This window comes from Eurosta solidaginis, chromosome 3 (genome assembly GCF_040869045.1).
Source record: "Eurosta solidaginis isolate ZX-2024a chromosome 3, ASM4086904v1, whole genome shotgun sequence".
Taxonomy (NCBI): Eukaryota; Metazoa; Arthropoda; class Insecta; order Diptera; family Tephritidae; genus Eurosta; species Eurosta solidaginis.
In genome coordinates this window covers 162,174,486-162,202,234 of record NC_090321.1, presented here as the reverse complement: position 1 = coordinate 162,202,234, position 27,749 = coordinate 162,174,486, and the positions used below count along the sequence as shown (strand labels likewise).

The 27,749-nt window shown below is 37.4% G+C and overlaps 2 protein-coding genes across 9 annotated transcripts in view; one reads left to right on the top strand and one right to left on the bottom strand.

Annotated features, from left to right (window-relative positions):
* Positions 1–24,539, bottom strand: part of LOC137244514 (cytochrome P450 9b2-like) — a 67,587-nt gene extending 43,048 nt beyond the window's left edge. The window contains exon 1 of the mRNA XM_067773589.1: positions 24,242–24,539. Coding sequence (XP_067629690.1) covers positions 24,242–24,447 — 206 coding nt within the window. The 5' untranslated portion in view covers positions 24,448–24,539. The remainder of the gene's footprint in view (positions 1–24,241) is intronic.
* Positions 1–27,749, top strand: part of LOC137244515 (uncharacterized) — a 304,677-nt gene that overhangs the window by 133,631 nt on the left and 143,297 nt on the right. The gene's annotated exons all lie outside the window — the stretch shown is intronic.

Genomic DNA, 27,749 nt, shown 5'->3' with positions numbered 1-27,749 from the left:
AGCGATCTGAGATGAGTGCCCAGGAACCTACATACCAAATTTCATCAAGATACCTCAAAATTTACTCAAGTTATCGTGTTAACGGGCAGACGGACGGACGGACGGACGGACATGTCTCAATCGAATTTTTTTTCGATACGGATGATTTTGATATATGGAAGTCTATAACTATCTCGATTCCTTTATACCTGTACAACCAACCGTTATGCAATCAAAGTTAATATACTCTGTGAGCTCTGCTCAACTGAGTATAAAAACGCAATATGTAGGCTACACGAGGACGGAGCGGTCGAGTAAGCAAAACGAATCGGTTAAAAAAATTCGTACGCGTTTTTTATAATATTTAACTGTATAATTAAAGGATATAAAGAAACAACGTTTGACACCCTTTAAAAACTTTTAATAACTATATCAAAAATTGTCGCTCTGAAGCAAACAACTGCTGAGTGATCTACTCAAATTTGTTGAACAAAACGACTTACTTATTTTATCCATGCTTAACCTTTAGACCGGTAAGCAAATTAAAAAAACGCAAAAAGTATGCTAACGAGGACGGAGCCATCGAGTAACCAAAATAAATGCGTTAAACGAATTCGTGCGCGGTATTTATCAAATTTAACTCTAGGATTAAAGGATATAAAACGAGAAACAACGTTTGACCACCTTTAAAAAGTTTTAGTAACTATATCAAAAATTGTCGTTCTGAAGCACACAACTGCTGAGTGATCTACTCACGTTTGTTGAACAAAACGACTTACGTATTTTGAGCATGCTTAACATTTACGCCGGTAAGTTTATTTAGAAAAACGAAATATGTAGGCTATCCGAGGACGGAGCGGTCGAGTAAGTAAAACGAATCGGTAAAAAAAATTTGTACACATTTTTTATCATATCTAACTGTAGAATTAAAGGATATAAAGAAACAAAGTTTGACACCCTTTAAAAACTTTTAATAACTATATCAAAAATTGTCGCTCTGAAGCAAACAACTGCTGAGTGATCTACTCAAATTTGTTGAACGAAACATTTACGTATTTTAAGCATGCTAACCTTTAGCCCGTTAAGCAAAGTAAAAAAAAAACGCAATATATAAGCTAACGAGGACGGAGCCGTCGAGTAACCAAAACAAATGGGTTAAAAAAATCCGTAAGAAGTTTTTATCAGTTTTAACACTAGAATTAAGTGATATAAAACGAGAAGCAAAGTTTGACAACCTTTAAAAAGTTTTAATAACTATCTCGAAAATTGTCGCTCTGAAGCAAACTACTGCCGAGTGATCTTCTCAAATTTGTTGCGCAAAACGACTTAAGTATTTTAAACATGCTTAACTTTTAGGCCGGTAAGTTTATTTAGAAAAACGCAATATGTAAGCTAACGAGGACGGAGCGGTCGAGTAAGCAAAACGAATCGGTTAAAAAAATTCGTACGCAGTTTTTATCATATTTAACTGTAGAATTAAAGGATATAAAGAAACAACGTTTGACACCCTTTAAAAACTTTTAATAACTATCTCAACAAGTAAGGAAGGCTAAGTTCGGGTGTAACCGAACATTACATACTCAGTTGAGAGCTATGGAGACAAAATAAGGAAAATCACCATGTAGGAAAATGAACCTAGGGTAACCCTGGAATGTGGTTGTATGACATGTGTATCAAATGTAAGGTATTAAAGAGTATTTTAAGAGAGAGTAGGCCATAGTTCTATGGATGGACGCCATTTAGGGATATCGCCATAAAGGTGGACCAGGGCTGACTCTAGAATGTGTTTGTACGATATGGGTATCAAATGAAAGGTGATAATGAGTATTTTAAAAGGGAATGGGCTTTAGTTTTATAGGTGAACGCCTTTTCGAGAAATCGCCATAAAGGTGGACCAGGGGTGACTCTAGAATATGTTTGTACGATATGGGTATCAAATGAAAGCTGTTAATGAATATTTTGAAAAGCAGTGATCCTTAGTTCCATAGGTGGACGCCGTTTCGAGATATCGCCATAAAGGTGGACCAGGGGTGTCTCTAGTTGTACGATATGGGAATCAAATGAAAGGTGTTACTGAGCATTTTAAGAGGGAGTGGGCATTAGGTCTATAGGTGCACGCCTTTTCGAAATGTCGCCATTAGGGTGGGCCAGGGGTGACTCTAGAATGTGTTTGTATGATATGGGTATCAAATGAAAGATGGTAATGAGTATTTTAAAAGGGAGTAATCCTTAGTTCTATGGGTGGACGCCTTTTCGAGATATCGCCATAAAGGTGGACCAATGATGACTGTAGAATGTTTGTACGATATGGGTATCAAACGAAAGGTGCTACTGAGCATTTTAAGAGGAAGTGGGCATGAGGTCTATAGGTGGACGCCTTTTCGAGGTATCGTCATTAGGGTGGGCCAGGGGTGACTCTAGAATGTGTTTGTACGATATGGGTATCAAACGAAAGGTGTTACTGATCATTTTAAGATGGAGTGGCATTAGGTCTATAGGTGGACGCCTTTTCGAGATATCGCCATTAGGGTGAGCCAGGGGTGACTCTAGAATGTTTGTACGATATGGATATCAAACGAAAGGTGTTACTGAGCATTTTAAGAGGGAGTGGGCATTAGGTCTATAGGTGGACGCCTTTTCGAGATATCGCCATTAGGGTGGGCCAGGGGTGACTCTAGAATGTTTGTACGATATGGGTATCAAACGAAAGGTGTTACTGAGCATTTTAAGAGGGAGTGGGAATTAGGTCTATAGGTGGACGACTTTTCGAGATATCGCCATTAGGGTGGGCCAGGGTGACTCTAGAATGTGTTTGTACGATATGGGTATCAAATGAAAGGTGGTAATGAGTATTTTAAAAGGGAGTAATCCTTAGTTGTATAGGTGGACGCCTTTTCGAGATATCGCCATTAGGGTGAGCCAGGGGTGACTCTAGAATGTTTGTACGATATGGGTATCAAACGAAAGGTGTTACTGAGCATTTTAAGAGGGAGTGGGCATTAGGTCTATAGGTGGACGCCTTTTCGAGATATCGCCATTAGGGTGGGCCAGGGGTGACTCTAGAATGTTTGTACGATATGGGTATCAAACGAAAGGTGTTACTGAGCATTTTAAGAGGGAGTGGACATTAGGTATATAGGTGGTCGCCTTTTCGAGATATCGCCATTAGGGTGGGCCAGGGGTGACTCTAGAATGTTTGTACGATATGGGTATCAAACGAAAGGTGTTACTGAGCATTTTAAGAGGGAGTGGGCATTAGGTCTATAGGTGGACGCCTTTTCGAGATATCGCCATTAGGGTGGGCCAGGGTGATTCTAGAATGTGTTTGTACGATATGGATATCAAATTAAAAATATTAATGAGGGTTTTAAAAGCGAGTGGCCCTTAGATGTATATGTGAAGGCGTTCTCGCGATATCGGCCAAAATGTGGACCAGGTGATCCAGAAAATCATCTGTCGGGTACTGCTAATTTATTTATATATGCAATACCACTAACAGTATTCCTGCCAAGATTCCAAGGGCTGTTGATTTCGCCTTGTAGAACTTTTTCATTTTCTTCTACTTAATATGGTAGGTGTCACACCCATTTTACAAAGTTGATTTCGCCTTGTAGAACTTTTTCATTTTCTTCTACTTAATATGGTAGGTGTCACACCCATTTTACAAAGTTTTTTCCAAAGTTATATTTTGCGTCAATAAACCAATCCAGTTACCATATTTCATCCCTTTTTTCGTAGTTGGTATAGAATTATGGCATTTTTTTCATTTTTCGTAATTTTCGATATCGATAAAGTGGGCGTGGTTATGGTCGGATTTCGGCCATTTTTAATACGAAGATAAAGTGAGTTCAGATAAGTACGTGGGCTAAGTTTAGTAAAGATATATCGGTTTTTGCTCAAGTTATTGTGTTAACGGCCGAGCGGAAGGACAGACGGTGGACTGTGTATAAAAACTGGGCGTGGCTTCCACCGATTTCGCTCATTTTCACAGAGAACAGTTACCGTCACAGAATCTATGCTCCTACCAAATTTGAGAAGGATTGGTAAATTTTTGTTCGACTTATGGCATTAAAAGTATTCTAGACAAACTAAATGAAAATGGGCGGAGCCACGCCCATTTTGAAATTTTCTTTTATTTTTGGATTTTGTTGCATCATATCATTACTGGAGTTGAATTTTGACTTAATTTACTTATATACAGTAAAGATATTAACTTTTTTGTTAAAATTTGAATTTAAAAAAAAATTTTTTTAAAAAGTGGGCGTGTTCTTCATCCAATTTTGCTAATTTTTATTTAGCACATATATAGTAATAGTAGTAACGTTCCTGCCAAATTTCATCATGATATCTTCAACGACTGCCAAATTACAGCTTGCAAAACTTTTAAATTACCTTCTTGTAAAAGTGGGCGGTGCCACGCCCATTGTCCAAAATCTTACTAGTTTTCTATTCTGCGTCATAACGTCAACCCACCTACCAAGTTTCATCGCTTTAACCGCCTTTGGCAATGAATTATCGCATTTTTTCGGTTTTTCGAAATTTTCGATATCGAAAAAGTGGGCGTGGTTATAGTCCGATATCGTTCATTTTAAATAGCGATCTGAGATGAGTGCTCAGGAACCTACGTACCAAATTTCATCAAGATACCTCAAAATTTACTCAAGTTATCGTGTTAACGGACGGACGGACGGACGGACGGACGGACGGACGAACGGACGGACGGACGGACATGGCTCAATCAAATTTTTTTTCGATCCTGATTATTTTGATATATGGAAGTCTATATCTATCTCGATTCCTTTATATATGTACAACCAACCGTTATCCAATCAAACTTAATATACTCTGTGAGCTCTGCTCAACTGAGTATAAAAATTCGAAGAGGATATTAAAATGAATCCAAAAGCTTTTTGGCGATTTGTGAAGTCTAAAAAATCGTGTTCGAGTATTCCCTCTGTTGTATTTTACAAGGATACACAAGCTGATTCAGCATCAGTTGCTGCTAATTTTTTTGCGGATTTTTTCAGCTCGAATTTTGAGTTTGACTCTAATTACAGTAGTGGTGATTTTTACAGTGGCCTTGGTGCTTTGGGGCTCTTAAAATCTCTTTAGACGATGTTGAACTGGGGATTCGTCAAATTAATTTGTCATCGCAGACTGATGTTGATGGTTTGTCGTCTCACCTTTTTAAGAATTGTTCAGCTCTCGCCTACCCAATATGGCTGCTTTTTAATAAATCTGTTGGACAAGGTGTTTTCATTGATGCATGGAAAATCTCCTTTATTACGCCAATTTTTAAATCTGGCAATAAAAATGATATCACCAATTATCGTCCTATTTCTAAAATTTCGACTATCTCAAAACTTTTTGAATGCATAATAAAAAATAAAATTGTCTTTGCCATTAGTCGTCTCATCTTGGTAGATCAGCATGGTTTCATGTCGGGGAGATCAGCTACTTCTAATTTAGCAGTTTTCTCCGAATACTGCATTGAAGCTTTTAGTAACCGGGCCCAAGTTGACACCGTGTATACTGATTTTTCGAAAGCGTTTGATAAAGTTAGTCATCGTATCTTATTATCGAAGTCACAGTGTTTTGGCTTTCACTCAAGTTTTTTAAGCTGGATCAAATCGTATCTCTTCAATCGATCTTGATCAGTTGTAGTTGACGGGGTGTCGTCGTACTCTTTCATTTCTTCTTCAGGCGTTCCTCGGGGAAGCATTTTAGGTCCAATTTTTATGTGATTTTCATCAACGATATACTAGTTATTTTAAATTTTCAAAATTTCTCTTGTATGCTGATGACATGAAGATATTTAGTAATATTACGTGTTCCGCTGACTCGTTGAAACTTCAGAGTGATCTAGACAATGTTGTAGCTTGGTGCCAGAAAAATATGCTTCCCTTAAATATTAAAAAATTTTCCCATGTCTCCTATTCCAAATCCCGCTCTCCTATCCCTACTTCATATTATATTGCTGGCTCACAACTAAGCATTGCTTCCAAAATCACTGTTCTTGGGGTGGTCTTTGACTCGAAGTTCTCGTTTCAAAGCCATCTTAATTATATTATAGCTAATTTTTACTCTATGCTGGCTTTTGCCAGACGTTTCAGCTCAGATTTCTCGGATCCGTATACCTTAAAAACTCTTTTTACCTCACTGGTGCGCTCGAGACTTGAATATGCTGTTATTATTTGGCGTCCGTATTATTCCTGTCATATAAGTCGTTTGGAGAGAGTTCGGAGAGTCTTTATAAAGTACGCTCTGCGCCCCCTTTATTTTGATCTTCCTGTTCCGGCTTACGAATCTAGATGTATGCTTATTGATCTCAAGTCATTAAATTGTAGGAGAACCTTCCTATCTCTCACTTTCATTTTTAATTTAATATCTGGGGTGGTTGACTGCCCCTTTTTACTTGAACGTATATTCTTTCTTATTCCTAATATTTGTTTAAGGAATCATGCCACATTTTACGTTGGGCTGACGAGGACCAATTATGCGCCAATGCTCCTGTTATTAGAGCTTTTAAAGAGTTTAACTTGCTCCCAAATTCTTCAGTTTTGGACTTCTCCTACTGTCAAAAAGTATTTAAAATCCTACTAAATGACCTCTTAAATTAGTTGGTAGTCTATCCTTACCTGTAATTATTCTGTAAGAAATGTAATAATTTCAAGACTAAATAAATATTATTATTATTATTATTATAATACATTAATAAAACATATATGTGCAAATTTTGCTTGACTTTGAGGAAGCAAATATATCAATGATATCATCAAAATTTATCATTTAAAATTTTTCTTTTTCCACACTTACTAATGTTAGGTCACTTAGGCGACCTTGTCCCATCGTTGTTGGTAAATATATCAAAATTAGTTTTAATTTGCTGAATGAACGTTCGCAGCTAGCAATTGATACTTAGATAGTCAAGAGTATTTGAAGTTCCACTCCCAAGTTTGAAAAAATATCTTCGCTATTCGAGATTATAAAAGTAATTCTAACGGAGTTTTAAGTTCCATTTCTTTGCTACTGCAAAGTAATATTCTTTTTCCACATTTTGCAGTCACATATTTCGATAAAAAGTTCTGTTCCATCGAAATCTGTATTATAAAATACACCCAAGTGCTTACAATTTCTTTCTAAGTCGTTATTATCCTTGTTTAACAAATTCTAATAGAAATCCAAATTTAAAATTAAGGTCATGTAGTCGTGTAAATCTTGTACGTATTTCTTGTTGGAGACGATCGAGAACACTTTTCATAACGCGAGAAATTTCACATTCTGCGGAAAGACCAATATCTCTAGCCGACTTTGCGGTGCCTCCTTTCACGTTTTACTATATCAATATCCCATTTTTCACAAAGAGACTTCGCTTTTTTCTATTACTTCTTCACAGAGAGTGTCTCGAATTTCGGATAGTTCAGTTCAGTAGATCATGATACTCTTCTCTAAAATTCATCTACGGATCTTGTAATCTGAGCTGCATACAACCAATCCTACTTAAGATTTCATAGCAGAAATGAACTCATGTTATGAAGCTCGTGGTGTTAGTGTCCGCTGCTAATTGTTCTAAGTGTTCTACTACATTCTCTAGCCCATCGACGATAACGCTAACCGCTTGTAATCTGGCGCTCCATCTAGTTTCAGAATCACGTTTTACAGTTTTTGTTAAAGCATTTTTTAATAATTCCCATCGTAACGTTGAGCATGAGAAAAAAGATATATGCTTTCAATTATTCCACAACCTGTCGCAAGTGTTATGAATATATGCATGCATTTTTAAAAAGAAATCAGTTATAATAAAAACACAAATTATCCAGGAAGTTCTTCTTTGCGGACCATTTGGCGCCCCCCTGTGAGTAGCGTCTGGAACAAGATTCCCCCAGCTGCCTGACTTAACAACCAGTTAATAGCTAAATTTTTGTAGTCAACTCAAAGTTAATTACTTTCCGTAATATAGTCAGTTATTAGTTAGCTGTTTTGAATGAACTGTTGAAATGAACGAAATCCGACTATGACCACGCCCACTTTTTCGATATCGAAAATTACGAAAAATGAAAAAAATGCCATAATTCTATACCAAATACGAAAAAAGGGATGAAACATGGTAAGGTAATTGGATTGTTTTATTGACGCGAAATATAACTTTATAAAAAACTTTATAAAATGGTTGTGACACCTACCATATTAAGTAGAAGAAAATTAAAAAAGTTCTGCAGGGCGAAATAAAAAACCCTTAAAATCTTGGCAGGTACTACATATATATATAAATTAGCGGTATCCAACAGATGATGTTCTGGGTCACCCTGGTCCACATTTTGGTCGATATCTGGAAAATGCCTTCACATATACAACTACCACCACTCACTTTTAGAACTCTCATTAATACCTTTAATTTGATACCCATATCGTACAAACTTATTCTAGAGTCACCTCTGGTCCACCTTTATGGCGATATCTCGAAAACGCGTCCACCTATAGAACTAAGTCCCACGCCCTTTTAAAATACTCATTAAAACCTTTCATTTGATACCCATATCGTACAAACATATTCTAAAGTCACCCTGGTCCACCTTTATGGCGATATCTCCAAAAGGCGAACACCTATAGAACGAAGGCCCACTCCCTTTTAAAAATACTCATTAACACCTTTCATTTGATACCCATATCGTACAAACAAAGTCTAGAGTCACCCCTGGTCCACCTTTATTGCGATACCTCGAAAAGGCGTACACCTATAGAACTAAGGCCCACTCCCTTTTAAAATACTCATTAACACCTTTCTTTTGATACCCATATTGTGCAAGCAAATTCTAGGGTCACCCCTGGTCCACCTTTATGGCGATATCTCGAAACGGCGTCCACCTATGGAACTAAGGATTACTCCCTTTTAAAATACTCATTAACACCTTTCATTTGATACCCATATCGTACACACGCACTCTAGAGTCACCCCTGGTCCACCTTTATGGCGATATCTCGAAAAGGCGACCACCTATACAACAACCACCACTCCCTTTTAAAACCCTCATTAATACCTTTAATTTGATACCCATATCGTACAAACACATTCTAGAGTCACCCCTGGTCCACCTTTATGGCGATATTTCGAAACGGCATCCACCTATAGAACTAAGGCCCACTCCCTTTTAAAATACTCATTAACACCATTCGTTTGATGCCCATATTGAACAAACAAATTCTAGGGTCACCCCTGGTCCACCTTTATGGCGATATCTCGAAACGGCGTCCACCTATGGAACTAAGGATTACTCCCTTTTAAAATACTCATTAACACCTTTCATTTGATACCTATATCGTACAAACGCATTCTAGAGTCACCCCTGGTCCACCTTTATGGCGATATCTCGAAAAGGCGACCACCTATACAACAACCACCACTCCCTTTTAAAACCCTCATTAATACCTATAATTTGATACCCATATCGTACAAACACATTCCAGAGTCACCCCTGGTCCACCTTTGTGGCGATATCTCGAAACGGCGTCCACCTATGGAACTAAGGATTACTCCCTTTTAAAATACTCATTAACACCTCTCATTTGATACCCATATCGTACAAACGCATTCTAGAGTCAACCCTGATCCACCTTTATGGCTATATCCCTAAATGGCATCCACCTATAGAACTATGGCCCACTCCCTCATAAAATACTCTTTAATGCATATTCCAGGTTTTCCCTCGGTTCATTTTCCTACATGGTTATTTTCCCTTATGTTGTCACCATAGCTCTCAACTGAGTATGTAATGTTCGGTTACACCCGAACTTAATCTTCCTTACTTGTTTTTTATATCTTTTTTGATTCGAAAGTGTTTCGCAACAATTTCGTGCTTGTGTTAATAAAAGTATGTACTCCGAAATTATTGGTATTTTCCCTAAACTGAAAAGTTATTGAAAAACATATTGTTACGAATATTAGCAAAACTGAGGAGTGCTGCCATCTCCAGGCCGATGCTAAGCAGTGACGTGAATTCACATCAATAATTCAATCATTATGTATCTACATAAACGAATCAATAATTGCGTCTACACATATGTACACATTCCGACGAGCAACATTTACATACAAGGCAGCGAGAGATGAGATGTCACACACCGATGAATTTACTTATACGCTTATGTGTGTGCGGGAGACTGTAAACTACAAACACATGCATATATCTTATCTGAGTGGTCACAAGAGAGGGCAATAATTTGTGCACGTAGTTGTGGCTGGCGATTTTGTAGCCGAAACAACTAGTAACTTCTGGAAATCGAAGAGCCTAGAAGTATGCAGCGTAAACTATAAAAGCGGTGCAGGCGAGTAAGAAGGAGTTCAGTTTGATTTGAATTGTCAAGCAGTTACGAGTAAGACGATATCTAGCGAGCAATAGCACTATTATTTTGAAAGTCAGTTTCTTTTAAGATATCAGTTTGGTTATTAAGCTATTCGTTGCACAGTTTGAGTGTTATTGTGAAGTACTTAATAAAGGCCATTTTTCCATCATTCAATATTGGAGTTATTTATTCAACAGTTTAGTGATTCGAACTTAGCAGAGGATTGCAAATAAGAGGATTTGCAAGTAAATTCGTTACAATTGGTGTCAGAAGAGGAATTGTTGAATAAGTTCCGAAGATTGGGAATACAACTTGGACATGGCAAAGTTCAGTGAATTGAAGATCCAGCAACTGAAAAAGGAGTTGGAAAACCGGGGATTAAATACAACTGGGAATAAGATCGAACTTCAAGCACGGCTACGAGAGGTAATGGAATCGCAAGGAATTGATGTGGACGAGTTTGTCTTTTATCCTGATGGGGACGAAACAACAACAAAAATTGAAGAGAAAAACGAAACATCGCAGACAGTTACGAGCACAGACTTGAACATGATATTGGCTGCAATAACTGCTCAAACATCGACAGTGGCATCTCAGCTGGAATCGCAGGAGACACGTTTAACATCCAAGATGGAAGAACAGAAAAGGTATATGTCATCTCAACTAGAAGAACAGAAAACGTATATGTCATCTCAACTAGAAGAACAGAAAACGTATATGTCATCACAGATGGAATCCCAAGAGACACGAATAACATCGAAGATTGAAGCACAGGAAACACAAATTTCTTCACAACTTGACGAACAGAAGACGTATATGGTATCCCAACTGGAATCGCAGGAAACCCGTATAACATCACAATTGGAAGAACAGAAGGCACATTTGGCGTCTCAACTGGAAGCGCAAGAGGCACGTATATCTGCAATGTCGGCACAAATTTCGGAACAGGTATCATCGCAGCTCTTTGTGAAACTGGAAGAACAGGATGCAAAAATTTTACAACTCGAGGACAAAATTGATGCCGAAATAGAAGCGTTAAAAGGTCGTATGGAGCAGTTACAACTAAACCGCCCAGCTGTTTCAGCGAGTAATCCAAAGGTAAAGACACCATCCTTTGACGGTTCTGTTCCTTTTCAGGTCTTTAAGCTACAGTTTGAGAAGACCGCAGCAGTGAACCAATGGAATGCTGAAGATAAAGTTGCAGCTCTGTTCGTGGCACTGAAAGGGCCTGCCGCGGAAATCTTACAGACCATCCCAGAGTACGAGCGGAACCACTACGAAACATTGATGAGCGCTTTAGAGAGACGTTACGGAAGCGAGCATAGGAAACAGATATTCCAAATTGAGTTGCAAAACCGCTACCAAAAAGCAAATGAGACATTGCAGGAGTTTGCTTCAGATATTGAAAGATTGGCTCATCTTGCAAATGCAGACGCACCCGTGGAATACACTGAAAGGGTAAAAATCCAGAGCTTCATAAATGGCATACGAGATGTGGAAACGAAGCGGGCTACATATGCGGATCCAAAACTAACGTTTGCTGAAACGGTATCGCATGCACTGACTCAGGAAACAGCCTCACTTTTGAGTAAGCCAGCGTACAAAGCTCATCGCGTGGAAGTGGAAAAGCCAGACTGGGTAGGCGCAATTTTGGAAGCATTGAAGGGTACGCAGCAGAAGAATAATGATGCAGTCAAATGCTTTAAGTGTGGAAAGCCAGGGCATATTACGCGTTATTGCAACACCAACCCTAACAGTTCCAATACTGTGGGTGGCCGTAAACGCAAAGCTGGCGGAAATGACCAAGAGCGTGTCGAATGTAAAGAACGAAAACTTGCCCCGGCTGTTGAATGTCCTGTGATATCTGTGTCGCAAATCGGAAGGAAATCAAGCAGTCTTACCGTCAGAGGGAATGTGGATGGTAAAGAGCATGTACTGACTGTAGATACGGGGGCATCTCATTCCTTGATTCGATCTGAGTTGGTCTGCAGGAGAGTAAAGTCATTACCTGGAGCAAGGTTGCGTACGGTAACAGGCGAATATAATCAAGTCCAAGGCGAAGTGGTATGTGAGGTATTAATTGGAAAAGTCATGGTTCTACACAAATTCGTTGTGGCGGAGATCGTTGATGAAGTCATATTAGGAGTGGACTTCTTGGTTGACCATGACGTCAGGATCGATATGCGGAGGAAAATTATGCGGTATAAGAACCAGGACATACCACTTAACTTTAGTTTGGAAAAAGGGTTCAGCAGTAATCGGGTACTGGTGGAAAAGACTCGACAAAGACCACGAAAGTCAAAGGCAAAGGTTGATAGATCGAATGGGCCAAATAAATCAAAATCAAAAGTACCTGCGAGAGAAACACTGGCATTGACAAAACCTAAAAGACGCAGGAAAACGAAGCAACGAATTTCCGAGAAAGAATGCGAGGGTAGTTTCAAGCCGGAGCGCACTACTCTTGTGAAATGTGGGAGCGATACCGATTATGCAAAGCAAATCCGTCCAGCGCAAGCTCAACGAAGTGGTTCATTGACCAAACAACAGAGTGTGAAGGAACGGCCCAGGGTAATGAGTAGTAAGATGAAACACTGGCATGACAAGAACTCTAATTCGGAAGGTTTCTTGGCGGGAGATTTGGTACTGTTAAACAAACCTCACCGGCGGAAAGGTGTTCCAGCCAAATTTCGGTGCAGTTGGGAAGGCCCGTACAAAGTTGTGAAGAAGATCAGTGATACCATCTACCGCATACAAACCACTGGGAAACCACGGATTAGAAGAGTGGTACATTTGGAGATGCTAGCGGCGTTTAGATTGGGAGATTTGTCTGATCGGGACGATCAGACTTAGGTGGAGGGCAGTGTTACGAATATTAGCAAAACTGAGGAGTGCTGCCATCTCCAGGCCGATGCTAAGCAGTGACGTGAATTCACATCAATAATTCAATCATTATGTATCTACATAAACGAATCAATAATTGCGTCTACACATATGTACACATTCCGACGAGCAACATTTACATACAAGGCAGCGAGAGATGAGATGTCACACACCGATGAATTTACTTATACGCTTATGTGTGTGCGGGAGACTGTAAACTACAAACCCATGCATATATCTTATCTGAGTGGTCACAAGAGAGGGCAATAATTTGTGCACGTAGTTGTGGCTGGCGATTTTGTAGCCGAAACAACTAGTAACTTCTGGAAATCGAAGAGCCTAGAAGTATGCAGCGTAAACTATAAAAGCGGTGCAGGCGAGTAAGAAGGAGTTCAGTTTGATTTGAATTGTCAAGCAGTTACGAGTAAGACGATATCTAGCGAGCAATAGCACTATTATTTTGAAAGTCAGTTTCCTTTAAGATATCAGTTTGGTTATTAAGCTATTCGTTGCACAGTTTGAGTGTTATTGTGAAGTACTTAATAAAGGCCATTTTTCCATCATTCAATATTGGAGTTATTTATTCAACAGTTTAGTGATTCGAACTTAGCAGAGGATTGCAAATAAGAGGATTTGCAAGTAAATTCGTTACAATATACCCCCTTTTGCTGGCGCGGTAACGATGTTGATTAGATTTACTTTGCTATCTTTCTAATGAATTGTCACCGTAGTATTTACTTAAAAGTACTCGATCGCAAGTAATATTGATTCAATATAAATGCATTTGTATGTACATATGTATATATGTATGTATTTATGGTTGTTCATAAAGTTTAATACGCAGTTACTTTTTATGTACATATTATTGTACTAGCAGTCCCAGCAGATCTCATGCGAAAAATTTGGTTTGGCTGCATAATTTTAAAACATTTTGAAAACCTTCCTGTCGCTCATTCCATCACCCCTGTTTCTTCCATTTGCTCTTGCACTTGCACCTTCTTTTGTTCCTATCTTTTTTCTTAAATCCATGCCAATAGGCTAGAGGACCTCTTTGCAACCGGTTGCAGCTTTTCAATCTACCAACTCTTGAAAGTCATAGAGCAATGCTAGGTATAATTTGGTTGCTTGTGGTTTTAAATTTTTTTACAAAACCTTGCAATACTTCACTTGCCCTGGAGTGGAAGTAGTGTCCTAGGTTATACCCTAGGCAAGAATCCTCGCACCCGAAAATGCTTCAAAAAAGTGTTTAAAAATAGAATTTGAGCTGAAAACTACAAAAATATCGATGTTGATTGAGTCTAATTAGTTTATATAGACCCACTAATAAGTACCTATATGGAATTTATCAGGATGGCGATCTGAGTTGATTTAGCCATGTCCGTCTATCCGTCTGCCTACTTGAACTCAAACTAGACCCTCGATTTTTGAGATATTTTGATGCAGTTTTGTCAGCGGGTATATTCAGATAAGGAGCTTTTCGTAACTTTTGCCCCATTTTAACACCTATAATCCTCAGCTTTTATCAAATATATACTTACGTATACGTCATATAAGTGATTCGTGGTCATACATAGAGGTATCTCATGCAGTCCCCAAAAAACGTGAAATTTGGTTTTCTCACATAAAGTACCTATACATTTTTTATTTAATATTTATCGAAAATGTCGCTTACGTATATACATTTTTCCTCTATATATTACATATCTTAATAATAATTTGATACGATATTACTCTGAGCAAATTTCTTTTTAACGAATTACGCATCAATGTTCCCTCCCGATCCACAAGGCGCTTCAAACCACTTATTTAAAAATAGTGTAAAACTTATTTCGAATTAAAAGAGCATTTCCGGCGTTTCTGCCTAGGATATTACACCCACTCAAACACATTTGATATTTCGGACTCCAATTTTTTGCTGAAAAACAACTGTTATAACCTATCTCAATCTAAAAAAACTAGAAAAATAATAAATATGGGTAATTCTGCCAAAAGGATATCACGGATAAAAAAAATGGAATAAAGTTAAAAACGTGAAGCAGATATGCCAATCCTCTAGGAATCCCATTTATATGTAAATAGGCATGTTGAAAAATTTGCTCCTCTTTAACCGTCAAACAAATTATTTTTTCCAGTCTCGCGCCTTCAGATGATGATACCTCGGTTAAAATTATCACATGTAAATGTTAATCCTCATTACAGACAATTAAGAGGTGTCGCATCAGGGTCAAAGTTATGAAAGCTCAATGAATTTTGGTACCGATAGAGTAATCTGAGCTTGGATCCTTGCACCACACTTTTTACCCGTTTCCAGTCGGGACCAAAATTGATATGTGATATCCCTACCTATAGTGTTATCGATTTTGGGTATTAAAAATAAAACAAACTAGTTAACATTTTTTTAATCTCTAAAGAGTAATCTTAACTTTAACTCCTGTGTGACACCACTTAATCGTCCCCAATTTAAATATTAAATTTATGACTTAGGTATTACCGTCTGAAAAGGTGAGACTTAAAACAAACGTCTATTTGATTTATAAGAACCACCCTAATATAAATATCGTCGTTGCGCCTACAAAAATAGCTATACATCTAGCAAAATGCAGCGCTACTTACATTTTACTGATCATCACAAAATTGCAAATTTTTTCAGCTAACTTTCAACAAACTTCAAAATCGTGTGGCACAGTTAGTAGTAGAGCTTTATATCGAACACAAGCGAGAACTTCGAGACCCGGGAAATCGAGAACTCGGCTTCACGCGAGATTCTCGAATCTTGAACTAGTCGTGATTCTGGCGAGGCTCTCGACATTCAAATTAGTCGTTTGTTTTTGGCAGTATTTATGCACTCTTTTCTTTTACTTGTGTTTGTTTTGCTGAGGATATTGCCTTTCCAAAGATACTTCACTCAAAACATGACGCAATAAAACCAGACTGGTGAAGTAAGCATTACAAAATGAAGTCGCATTTGACAATACTCGCCTTTGTAAATTTCTTAACTTATCTGCGGCATTGATTTTTTTAAATAAAAAACACTACATAAATGCCTTTTTGATATGTGAAGTAACATGCAGGAAAATAATGCCTGCGGTCGCTCCACATTTCCCTTTTGTGACAGGGTTTATTTTATATTTCTGAGAGGAAATGGAAAAGTTTTAGTCAATGGAACTGATTCGCTGCATCACATTGTTTACAGCTAAGGAATATGGAAACATACTGCTGACGTCAATGAGATGGTTGACGATATGGACAATATTATGAAGTTGCAAATGGATATCTGGAAGGCTTGTAATACGAAAACTCTGAATTGAAGGTATGCGGTCCTAAGACCTAACATTTATTTAAACGAAGTGTTGTGGTAGGGTCATTGAGCAGAAAGAGGCGACTGGTGCAAAAACATATAACTACTTTCGCTTATCAAAACTTAATTTTAAAAAGCTCTGGCTATCCCTGGAACTGTTTGAATTACTCCCAGCCATATGATCAAACCCGACATACATTGTTCTAACTTTCTCTTTCTATCCATCCGCCTTTCCTCTGTCGAACCCTCTTCCTCTGTTAGTCTTTTATTTCCTCTCCCCTTTGCACTTTCTAGTTTATCTTAATCGGTTTTTTCAATTTCCCTTTAATTCCTTCGTAAATTTTCCCCCTCTTACTCTTATCCGAGTCTAACTCTCACTATTACTCTTAATCTATACTATTAACCTTATTCTTAATCTTCCTGTTAACCTCTTTTTACTACTCTTCTTTTTCTTCCCATTTCCCCTGTTTCCTCTCTCTGTTCTTTTATGTCCTCGTTTCCATTGTAGGGATATATCGGGTTTGGCTTTTTTCCGCACATTGCATAACTAAGGTACTAAAGAAGTAGCAAAATAGTATCAAGCATTTTCCCTCCGTACTACTTTACAATTCATGGCCGGGTTATGAGGGCCGTCAAATTTTTGTTGTTGTACTAATAACGTCACCTGTCTGGTTTTATTGCGTCATGACTCAAAACATATTTATATAATTTTGTTCAAAATATTGAAAGTTTTTATCGAGAAATCGAGGGCTCGGCTTCTCGGGAGATACTCGAATTTCCGAAATACTCGTTATGCTCGCAGCTTCGCGATATTCAAATTAGTCGCTACATTGGCAGTATTCAATGTATTTCGGTGTTTTTATACCCGCTGTACTTGTACACAGGGTATTATAACTTTGATTGGATAACGGATGGTTGCACAGGTATAAAGGAATCGAGATAGATATAGACTTCCATATATCAAAATCATCAGTATAGGAAAAAAATTTGATTGAGCCATGTCCGTCCGTCCGTCCGTCTGTCCGTCTGTCGGTTAACACGATAACTTGAGTATATATTGAGATATCTTGACCAAATTTGGTACACGAGCTTATCTGGACCCGGATGATAAACACGCCCACTTTTTATATATATAATTTTTTGGAAAACACAAAAAACCTTATTATTTAGCAAATAATACACCTAGAATGTTGAAATGTGACGTGCGGACTTATATTGAGACTTCATAAAAATTTGAAAAATTGTTTAATATGGGCGTAGCACCGCCCACTTGTGATAAAATCGATTTTACAAATATTATTAATTATAAATCAAAAATCGTTAAACCTATCGTAACAAAATTCGGCAGAGAGGTTGCCTTTACTATAAGGAATGCTTTGAAGAAAAATTAACGAGATCGGTTAACGACCACGCCCAATTTTATATAAAATATTTTTAAAAGGGTCGTAGACGAAAATAATAAGCTATATCTTAGCGAAAAAGAGCTTTGTATCAATAGCATTTTTTTCTAAATTGAATTATAACTTTAAATTGGAAAACACTAAAATTTTTGAAAATGGGTGTGGCACCGCCCCTTTTTTGTCTAAGCAATTTTCAATGTTTCGGGAGCCATAACTCGAAGTAAAATTTACATATGGTAACAAAATTGGGTACACATATTTTCCTTATAGCAGGAAATATTTCTAGTAAAAATCGATAAGATTGGTTAAGGACCACGCCCACTTTTATATAAATGACTTTAAAAAGGGTCGTAGGCAAAAATAATAAGTTAAATTTTAGCGAAAAATAGTTTTGTAACAATCGTATTTTTATTGTTCTGTTATATCTTTATTTTAAAATAAATAGTAGGGAAATCCCCATATCTGAAGGAAAACTGCATTATTACCCGCTCAAGGTCATTGGTGTTAGCCTCTGTATCCCTTTTGCTTCTTTTAAATGAAAATTAGTTCAGAATAGAGCCATATATACATACATATGGTTATATTCTGAACTAATTTTCGTTTAAAAGAAGCAAAAAGGATACAGAGGCTAACACCAGTGACCTTGAGCGGGTAATAATGCAGTATTAACACTATTAAGCACACAAAAGAAACAAGAACAGCATTTAAAGTGTACAGCTGGGTATGTAATGTTCGGTTTCACCCGAACTTGGACTTCTTTACTTGTTTGACTTGTTGTGATGTGGAAGTTTTCGTCGTTTCGTTTTAAGGCGTGTTTTTTACATTTCCCTACGAATTTGGTTTTTTAGGTTCTCCAATGTCAGTCTAAACTCTGCGAATTGCTTCATTTAATTCAAATGAAGAACCATTTATTGAAAGTATAATTGGTAAGAAAAGCAAATTTTTCTAGCATACTTTGGTTTTCTATTAACATATTCGTGATGCTCTGTCACTTACGTACGTCTCATAGAGCGTCACTTAAGTTTCGTATCCAAAAAATATGTGTCAGAAAATTTGTGTTTTTTTTTTAGTGACACACTGAAAATTATCCCCGTATATCCCACTTACGTCGGACAAAATTGAAAAATACGGTATACGGGTTGATACGTCCAGATATTAAAGACGTATGTTCTCCAAGACAGAATCAAATGATACTAATGACTGAGTCTTTCAGTCCGAGTTTAAACTCCAGTTAAAGTTGACCAGTTGAAGGTTATTACTTTTAGTTTATTGTTCTCTGGTATGTAGAAAAAATTCCTTGGATTAATATAGCACTTATTCTTCTGTAGATGGCGCTATATGCTAGTTTTATGGAGTTTCATAAGTTTCCCATTTTAATTTTGAAATACAAAACCTAGTGCGAGATTTTCATATTCACTTAAGGGTTTCAAAATATCAAAAACAGACATATGATGGTTGTTTTTTTTAGATCTACGATAAATGTTATTGCTATGGATTTTTACGCGATTTGCGTTATTCTTTTGGAAACTAAACTAACTTTTCTGTGTATTTCGTTACTTACGTTTCATTCTAAAATTTAATTTTTAGCAGGCTTTTACAGGAACCCGTAAGCGTCAGTTAACTTGAAGGTTGTAATGCACCAACCAGCGGGCTTAGTATAAACCCGCAGCAGGTATCCCTTTCGTAAGAGGTGACTCAAATACCCAAATTCAAGGAATTGTGTAGCGCAACTTAAAGCTTCTCCAACCCAATTTCCAACCTCATCTTCCCGTTGGGAATTCTGTTTCTTTATCAGCCGAGGTCCTGGCGACCCCAAGCTCCTCATGGAATTATGGAACAGGGCGGGATTGCTTAGAAGGTTCAATGTGGTCATACCAAATCGTTCCCGAGATGGGCAAGCTTTAGCTTAATGGTTCTTGTTCCCAGAACGCACCGAATTTATATCCGGCAAAGGACCGTCAACATTAATAACACTTCTCAAACCTTCGGGAGTGTCTTTATCGCTACAGCAACAACTACAACAAGGTTGTACTGATTCATTTGCTTCTTCATACACTTCCTTCCGGAGGTACGTGAAATCGAAACTGGTTGAAATTTAGTGCTCCTAATAACAGTTTGAGAATGACACTGTTTTTCAGGCATGCTTAACCAACGAACCGATATCATTTCGTTACGATAATTAACGTTAATAAACGAAACAAAGTCATTTCGTTTCATTTATTAACGTTAAGAATGTCAAATTAACGAAATGATTTTGTTTCGTTTTCTGCCATATCAAAACGAAATGAAATCGTTTATGTTGATTATTAATTTCAAACTATGCTGGCAAAGCTCATTGATGGGCGGAGTCATTAAAGGGGAAAGCATTAGCCAAGCTGATTGTACCTTTCCCCTGAATTTTGACAGTACGAACATTTCTCAGAGTATTTTTGACATTACCACCAACGAATTACACAAACCAATTACATGGAGTTTGTGTGTATGTCCGCTCGCTGTTACCACCTTACGGCTTCACCATGGCTATAGCATTGCCAGCACAATTCAAACATAAAGTATCACGTTTTTGTTAACGTTTTTAACGTTAACGAAAGCTTTTCGTTTCGGTTAAAAACGAGATACAATTTATCTTGATAATTTCTTTATCAATAATATTTCGAAGTGTTTCAACGGAAACGGTGGAAATTTTTTGATAAACGATTAGCTTAACGTTAAGGTGCATCCCTGCTGTTTTTAATGAGTTTTGTTATATATAACTCTTTCAAATGAATTTAAAAAATCTTACATCTGAAAATCCAGGAAGGGCGAGGAACATTTTTAAATTTCGAAACCTAAGCTGATTTCTTCTATTGGACATCAGCTTTCTGGGAGCTTATTTATTTATTTATTTTCGAATTTTTTTCTTGCCAATATAATAGTCTTATTTATACCCAAATTTCCATATTTGTTATATTTCGATATCTCTTTTGGTTAAGAAGTTATCAATAGTTGCTTTGTTCTCAAATTACGCTCTGAGAAGAAATGGTTTCTTGTTCGCCTGGACAAATACAGAATCTATAAAACTACTAGAAGACCCGGCAGACGTTGTCCTGTCCTAAATTTGGCCTATCTGCATACATTTTAATAAGCTTTTTCCGTCTGACTCTGCCCTCCCCCCTCTTCACTTTTTCCTAATCCTTTTATTCACTCCTTCCTCCGTCTTTTTCGCTTCATCTATCTCCATCTTCGTCTCATTCTATCTCTTCCCCAACCTCCTTCTCTCTTTTCTCTTCTCTTAATTCCTTCTCATTCATATGCATCCCTCATTGCCTGTCCCAGAGGGTGGTATGTATTTTATTACAGTCCCAGTCCCACTCCGAGTCTCAGTCCCAGTCCTAGTCCTAATCCCAGTCCCAATCCGTCTCTGGATAATATATTACTCTGTACTAAAGCACTTATCAACAGCTTTCATTTGATATCCATATTGTATAAACACTGTCTAGGCATTCACTAGCCCACGTTTTGGCCTATATCTCGAGACCCTAGTCACCCAGGGGTATGAATATTACCCTCTACTAAAGCACTCATCAACAGCTTTCATTTGTTATCCATATTCTATAAACACGTTCTAGGGGTACTCGGGTCCACGTTTCGGCCTATATCGAGACCCTGTACGTCGATCGCAACCAAACCTATGTAGTAACCACCGCGTGAGGTGAAAGTTTGAACAAAATCGACCGACGCATCTCTTCAAACACCGGCGACCAACTAACATACATTTTAGCCTTTCTTTATATATATAGATTTTTATTTTTCACACTTCACTATAATATTAAAAAGAAATGCAGATTTTCGTTGCTTTTGAAATATGGCTTAAAAATTGCACATTTAACAACTAAAGACTCTCCTGAATTAAAAAAAATGTCATAGTACCTCCAAATCGCGGGCCCCCTCATATATTGCGACTATAAACTGAGATATAACATATCCTGTATTTCAAGTTAGATCAAACTACACACGGGGTGTAAAACAAATTCAAAATCGGTTCAGCAGTTTAGGAGTCCATTGGCCCCAAACATAGTGACACGTGTTTTTATATATTAAGATTTTTGTTAGCTCAGCGACAATATGCATATCAGTATAAATAAATTTAGTTGAAGTATCAATATTGGCTAAATGATTGAATAAACGCGCGGAACTACTTCACAAAGACTTGTTTACATTAGCCAAAGTGGCAATTTGTGATAAGATGAAATGCATTGCTTCAATGGCAATCTACAAAATGTTTGTATCCACATATGTATGTATATATATATATATATAATACTGCCTTAAACTACGTTCACACATTCCCTTATCCTTAAATTAGGTTTACACATGCCCTAATCTACTATAACTCCACAATAGATAATCTAGGCGTTAACATATGTGCCATTCCTAGGAACTGAATTATTAGCAGTAAAATTTTCACGTTTCTCTTTTATTTTGTGCTAATATTTCGAGATGACACCCTTCTTTGTATATGAAAGAAATCAGCATCTCTCATTGCCGATTGTCAAGGAAAAGTTTATATGGGAAATTTAGTTATTTAATTAACGATTAGGAGCTAAGTACCAAAATATCTTCATTATATGTAAACTAGGTCTTAGTTAAAAAGTGTAGGACTATAAAATTTAGTTTTATTTAAAATGTCATAATATCAACAGTTTTTCAAACTTGAAACGAAAAGGAATGAAATGACCGCAGGTCTACATGTTCCAGGTTCTCTACCATAAAGTAAAATTTGGCGACCGCCGTGGTGTGGTGGCATGATTTGCCTAGCACATCGAAGGTATTATTCGGGGCGCCCCTCGGCAGTGATTTGGCAAACACTCGAAAAACTAAAAGGAGCACGACGCTAATTGGAAGAGAAGCCCCGCCTCTCGTCGGATGTGTCTACCGCACCTTGCATTTATATTTTTAATACGTTGTTATATAAGTTCAATAGCACAACAACTCTAGAAAGTTTCATCGAAATCGGAGATATAAAAAATTTTGGTTGTTACACTTGGCATGATGCAATGGATCAGACAGGTGAAGTCAATATTACAAAATAGAGTCACATTTGACAATACTCACCCTCGTAAATTGAAGTGTTGCTTCTCGACTTATCTGCAGCATTGATTTTTCCAGTATCATAAAAATATACAACACTATTATATTTCTGAAATATGAAGTAAGGTGCAGGAAAATAATGCCTGCGGTCTGTATTTCCTTTTGTGGGAGTGTTTATTTCTTTTCCTGAGAGGAAAGGAAACGTTTTAGTCAACGGAACTGAATGTATCTGTCTTCAGAGTATTACATTACCCACAACTAAGAAATGGAAACATACTGCTGGGTGGATGAGAAAATTAACGATCTGGAACAACTGCGGATGAGTATTTGTGAGGCTAGTACTACGAAAACTCAGGATTCACGGTATACGGTCCCAAGACTCAACATTAATCTATGTAAAACAAGTCTTGAGGTAGGCTCATTGAGCATAAAGAGGTGGCTGGTTAAAAATATGTACATAGCTGAAAAGTTTTTACAGCAGCGATGCTTCAACAAATCAGAGCAACAAACCAGAACAAAATAAAACGTTGGCTTATCAGAACTTTATTTTAAACAGCTCCGACTAACACTGGAAACATTTAGACAGTAATAAAATACTCCCAGACGTACGATAAAACCCAACAGATATTTTTCTGACTTTCTCTATCAATCCTCCTGCCTCTCTTCTGTCTAACCCTCTTCTTATCCCTCTGCATTTTCTAGTCTACCTTTATCAGCACATTTAATTTCCCTATCCCTTTCATTCTTCCGTAGCTCTTCCCTCTTTTCTCTTACTCTTCCCGCTCTTGGTCTTATACAAGCCTAACTCTCACTTTTACTATTACTCTTAATCTTATCCTTGTTCTAGATCTTTCTGTAAACATCTTCTTACAACTTTGCCTCAAAGCATTACCCTTATTCTTACTTTCACTCTCCATCTTCTTCTTGATATCTTTGCTTTACCAACTTCCTCAACTTTTTCTTCACATTTCCTCTGTTTTCTCTTTTCTTTTATGTCCACGTTTCCAATGGAGATATATCGAATTTGGCTTATTTCCGCATATTAAATTGCCAAGGTATTAAAAAAATGGCAAAATCTTACCAAAATATTTCCATCCCTACTACTTTAATACGGCTGGGAGAAAGAATTATAACATAGATACACCTTTGAAAACTTAATTGGAGGTTACAAAAATATGTTCTAATAGGTGTTGCTAAATCCATCGGTGGGATAAGTTGGTATGGAATGGCCCATATGTTAATTATTAAGAAAATTTATTGTGAGCAAACTTACTGATTTTTATTTCGATTATAGAATTTAAGAATGTTTTTACTGAAGCCTTCCTTGTTTAACAGTACCGCAGCTGTGTTGCCTACCAAAGGCCATGGCTTCTCGTATGGAATACCGCGATCTTTGAATGTGCTGTATTTTAATGTAGCCCATTTATAAAAAGTGTACAGAAGCAGCAAGGACACTAGTCCTATTTCAAAAACTGCCATTATACGGATATTAACTAATCCTTTAGCTCGTTAAAACACTTGTTGACTTTTTTTAAGATCTGGGTAGATGTTCACAAATAACAACTATTTAACATGAACGTTAAAATAATACTGAAATATAAGCAATGCGCATTATCTATTTTAATTAAAGCAAAGCGTTTATTTTTAAGAGAGTAAATATAACAACTTTTCAATAAAACAATAGCGGACTTCAGTGTTTCTATTGTAGGTGTATCGTGAATGAGCGTGAGCAAATATTGTTGTCATACCCCTAAACATGGCAGAATGATACAAGGTGGCGGCATGGTGACATACCTACAAACATAAATAAAAATCCCATGTACTTTGTGATGAAATAAAATGCTATCAAGTGCAAACTTAACACGTACAAAATATATGCTACGTTTATTCACGCGGTTTGATGAGAAGTAAAAAAAATATAATATATGTACAGATTATATTTGTATAAGTATATACAAAGAAAAATAACAGTTAGTAATGAAATTAAGTAGCTGAATACAAAGCCGAGTAAGAGTTTGCCACGTATCAAAGGAGTGACAGATCTTTAAAGACAAGTGGTGCCATTAAACAATGTTGCTTCTTAACACTCTCACTCATTGTTTGACTGGCGACATTCCTAAGAGCTGCAAATTATTCCTAAAGCGTTGATTTGTCAGTGGCTTTGTAAATATATCAGCACGTTGTAGTTCTGTGTTGACGTATTTGAACTCAACTATTTTGGCCTTTTGCAGATCTCTGATGAAATGTAACCTTATGTCGATATGCTTTGTACTATGGTGTAATCCCGGATTTCCAATTAGTCGAATTGGGCCCTGATTATCGATATTAAGAGCCGTAGGGGAATCCAGGTTATAACTAAAATCAGCCAAAAGTTGTTTAAGCCAAACTAGCTCTTTAGCTCCCTCACATGCGGCCATGCACTCGGCCTCTGTTGTTGACAACGCAACAGTCTTTTGACGGTGGCTTCTCCATGTCACAACGCTGTCGTTTAATAGAAATGCATAGCCGGTTGTAGATCTTCTTGTATCAACATCACGAGCAAAATCTGCGTCAGTATAACCTTCAAATTTAAGAGAATTACCTGACCTATATTCTATACAGTAGTCCATGGTTGCTTTTAGGTAGCGAAAAATCCTCTTAACAGCTTGTACGTGGGATTTTTGGGATTTTCTGTAAATTTGCTCACTTCACCAACGGCATATGATATATCTGGTCTGGATACTGTAGCAGCAAACGTCAAACAGCCAACAGCTTCTCTGAATGGGTACTTTACAGTAGCTTCCTCACTACGTTTTGATAGATATGTGTTACCGTCACTAGGCGTTGAAATACCTTTTGAATCATCCATGTTAAAGCGTTGAAGAATTTTCTTTATGTAAGAACGTTGGCTAATTTTTATAGATTGGTTTGGTATATCGCAATAAATTTCAAGCCCAACATAATAGTTGTTTTCACCATAAGTGATACGAAATTCGTTCGATAGTTTTCCAATGAATAAATTTAAAGCGGATTTGTTTTGGGATAATATCAACCCATCATCAACGTATAGAAGCAAAATAATCTTACTATTTTCAATATTGCCGTGAAACACACAATGGTCAGCATTAGACTGCTGCATTTTAAATGTTTGCAGAAATTCCACAAACTTTGAATTCCAATAACGAGATGCCTGCTTAAGCCCATACAGACCCTTTTTAAGGCGAAAAACTTGATTTTGAGCTTGAGAGACATTGATGCCTTGTGGGATGTCCATATAAATCTCCTCATGGAGTTCTCCGTATAAAAAGGCAGTTTTGACATCGAATTGCATCATCTCCATGCCTTCAAAGGCTGCTACCGCCATAGCCACTCTCACTGAATCATATCGCACTACTGGCGAATATGTTTCTTTATAGTCGATACCAGGTTCTTCTGAATAGCCTTTAGCCACTAATCGCGCCTTAAACACTGGTTTTTGATTTGGGTTTGATTTAATTTTAAACACCCATTTGCATCCCACAATATTTTTATCACGGGGGTTTTCTACCAACTCCCAAGTTTGGTTAAGCTCAAGGGAATTGATTTCATCATTTATTGCCGCTCTCCAATTCACGGCGTGTTCCGAATTTATGACATCTTCATATGAATCTGGTTCTGAAATAGTTGCTAAACAGCCCATGTAATCGTATCCAAATCGCTCTGGTGGTAAAACTTCCTTACGCAAGCCATACCTATTATACTTTCTTGTATCAGGAACAGAACTTTGTAACGTGGAACCATTTGATGTATTTGGCATATCGGTTGCTGAAGTCTCTTTTTTCATAGAATTCTTCGGAGTGCTGGACATATGCGGCTGGAAAGACGATGAAACGTTTTCATCTTGTTCAGTGTTTTCATTACTCGTATCACCCTCGTCATCTTTGATAAATGACCCAATTCTAATTGCCATTTCATTAAAAACAACATCGCAACTAACAATTATTTTTGCTGACTCCTGATCGTACAAACGAAAATTTTTTGCTGAAGGTTCATAGCCAACTAGATACATTTTCTTTGCTTTAGCATCCCACTTTTTCCTCCCTAGTTGTTTGGGCAGATAAACCATGCATTCAGTGCCAAAAACCTTTAAGTGACTCAAATCGGGCTTCTTGCCAAACCAGTATTCAAATGGCGTTTTTGCCCGACTAGCCGGTGCTGATCGATTAAGAATGTATACGGCCGTTCTCACTGCTTCAGGCCACAAAAATTTGTTTAGTCCGCTGGCCAACAACATCGTCCGGGCTGATTCTTGAACAGTCCTATTGTCTCTTTCAATAAAGCCATTTTGCTCCGGGGTGTATGGTGAGATTTTCTCCAGAACAATACCATTATTTGACAGCAGCTCAGCTACTTCTTTATTTATAAACTCGGTACCATTGTCGCACCGTACGTATTTTACCGATTCGCCAGTCATGTTGCGTAACATAGAAATAAAACATCTAAGTTTTTGAAGAACTTCAGATTTGTTGGATAAAAAATAAACGTACCTGAAGCATGTGCATTCATCCTTAAGCAACATGAAATAGCGAACTCCACCGATACCAGATTCAGACATAGGGCCGCATAAATCCATATGAAAATATTCGCTCTTGCGTGCTTCGCGTCGTATTGCAGCTCCATGTGAAGATCGATGCATTTTTCCTCGCTTGCAATCTTCACAGAAGAAATTGTTGTGTTCCGTCACATTTATGCCATCAGCTAAACCTCTGTCACACATGTTTTTGATTGTTGCTGTATTTATGTGACCAAGTCTGCAGTGCCAT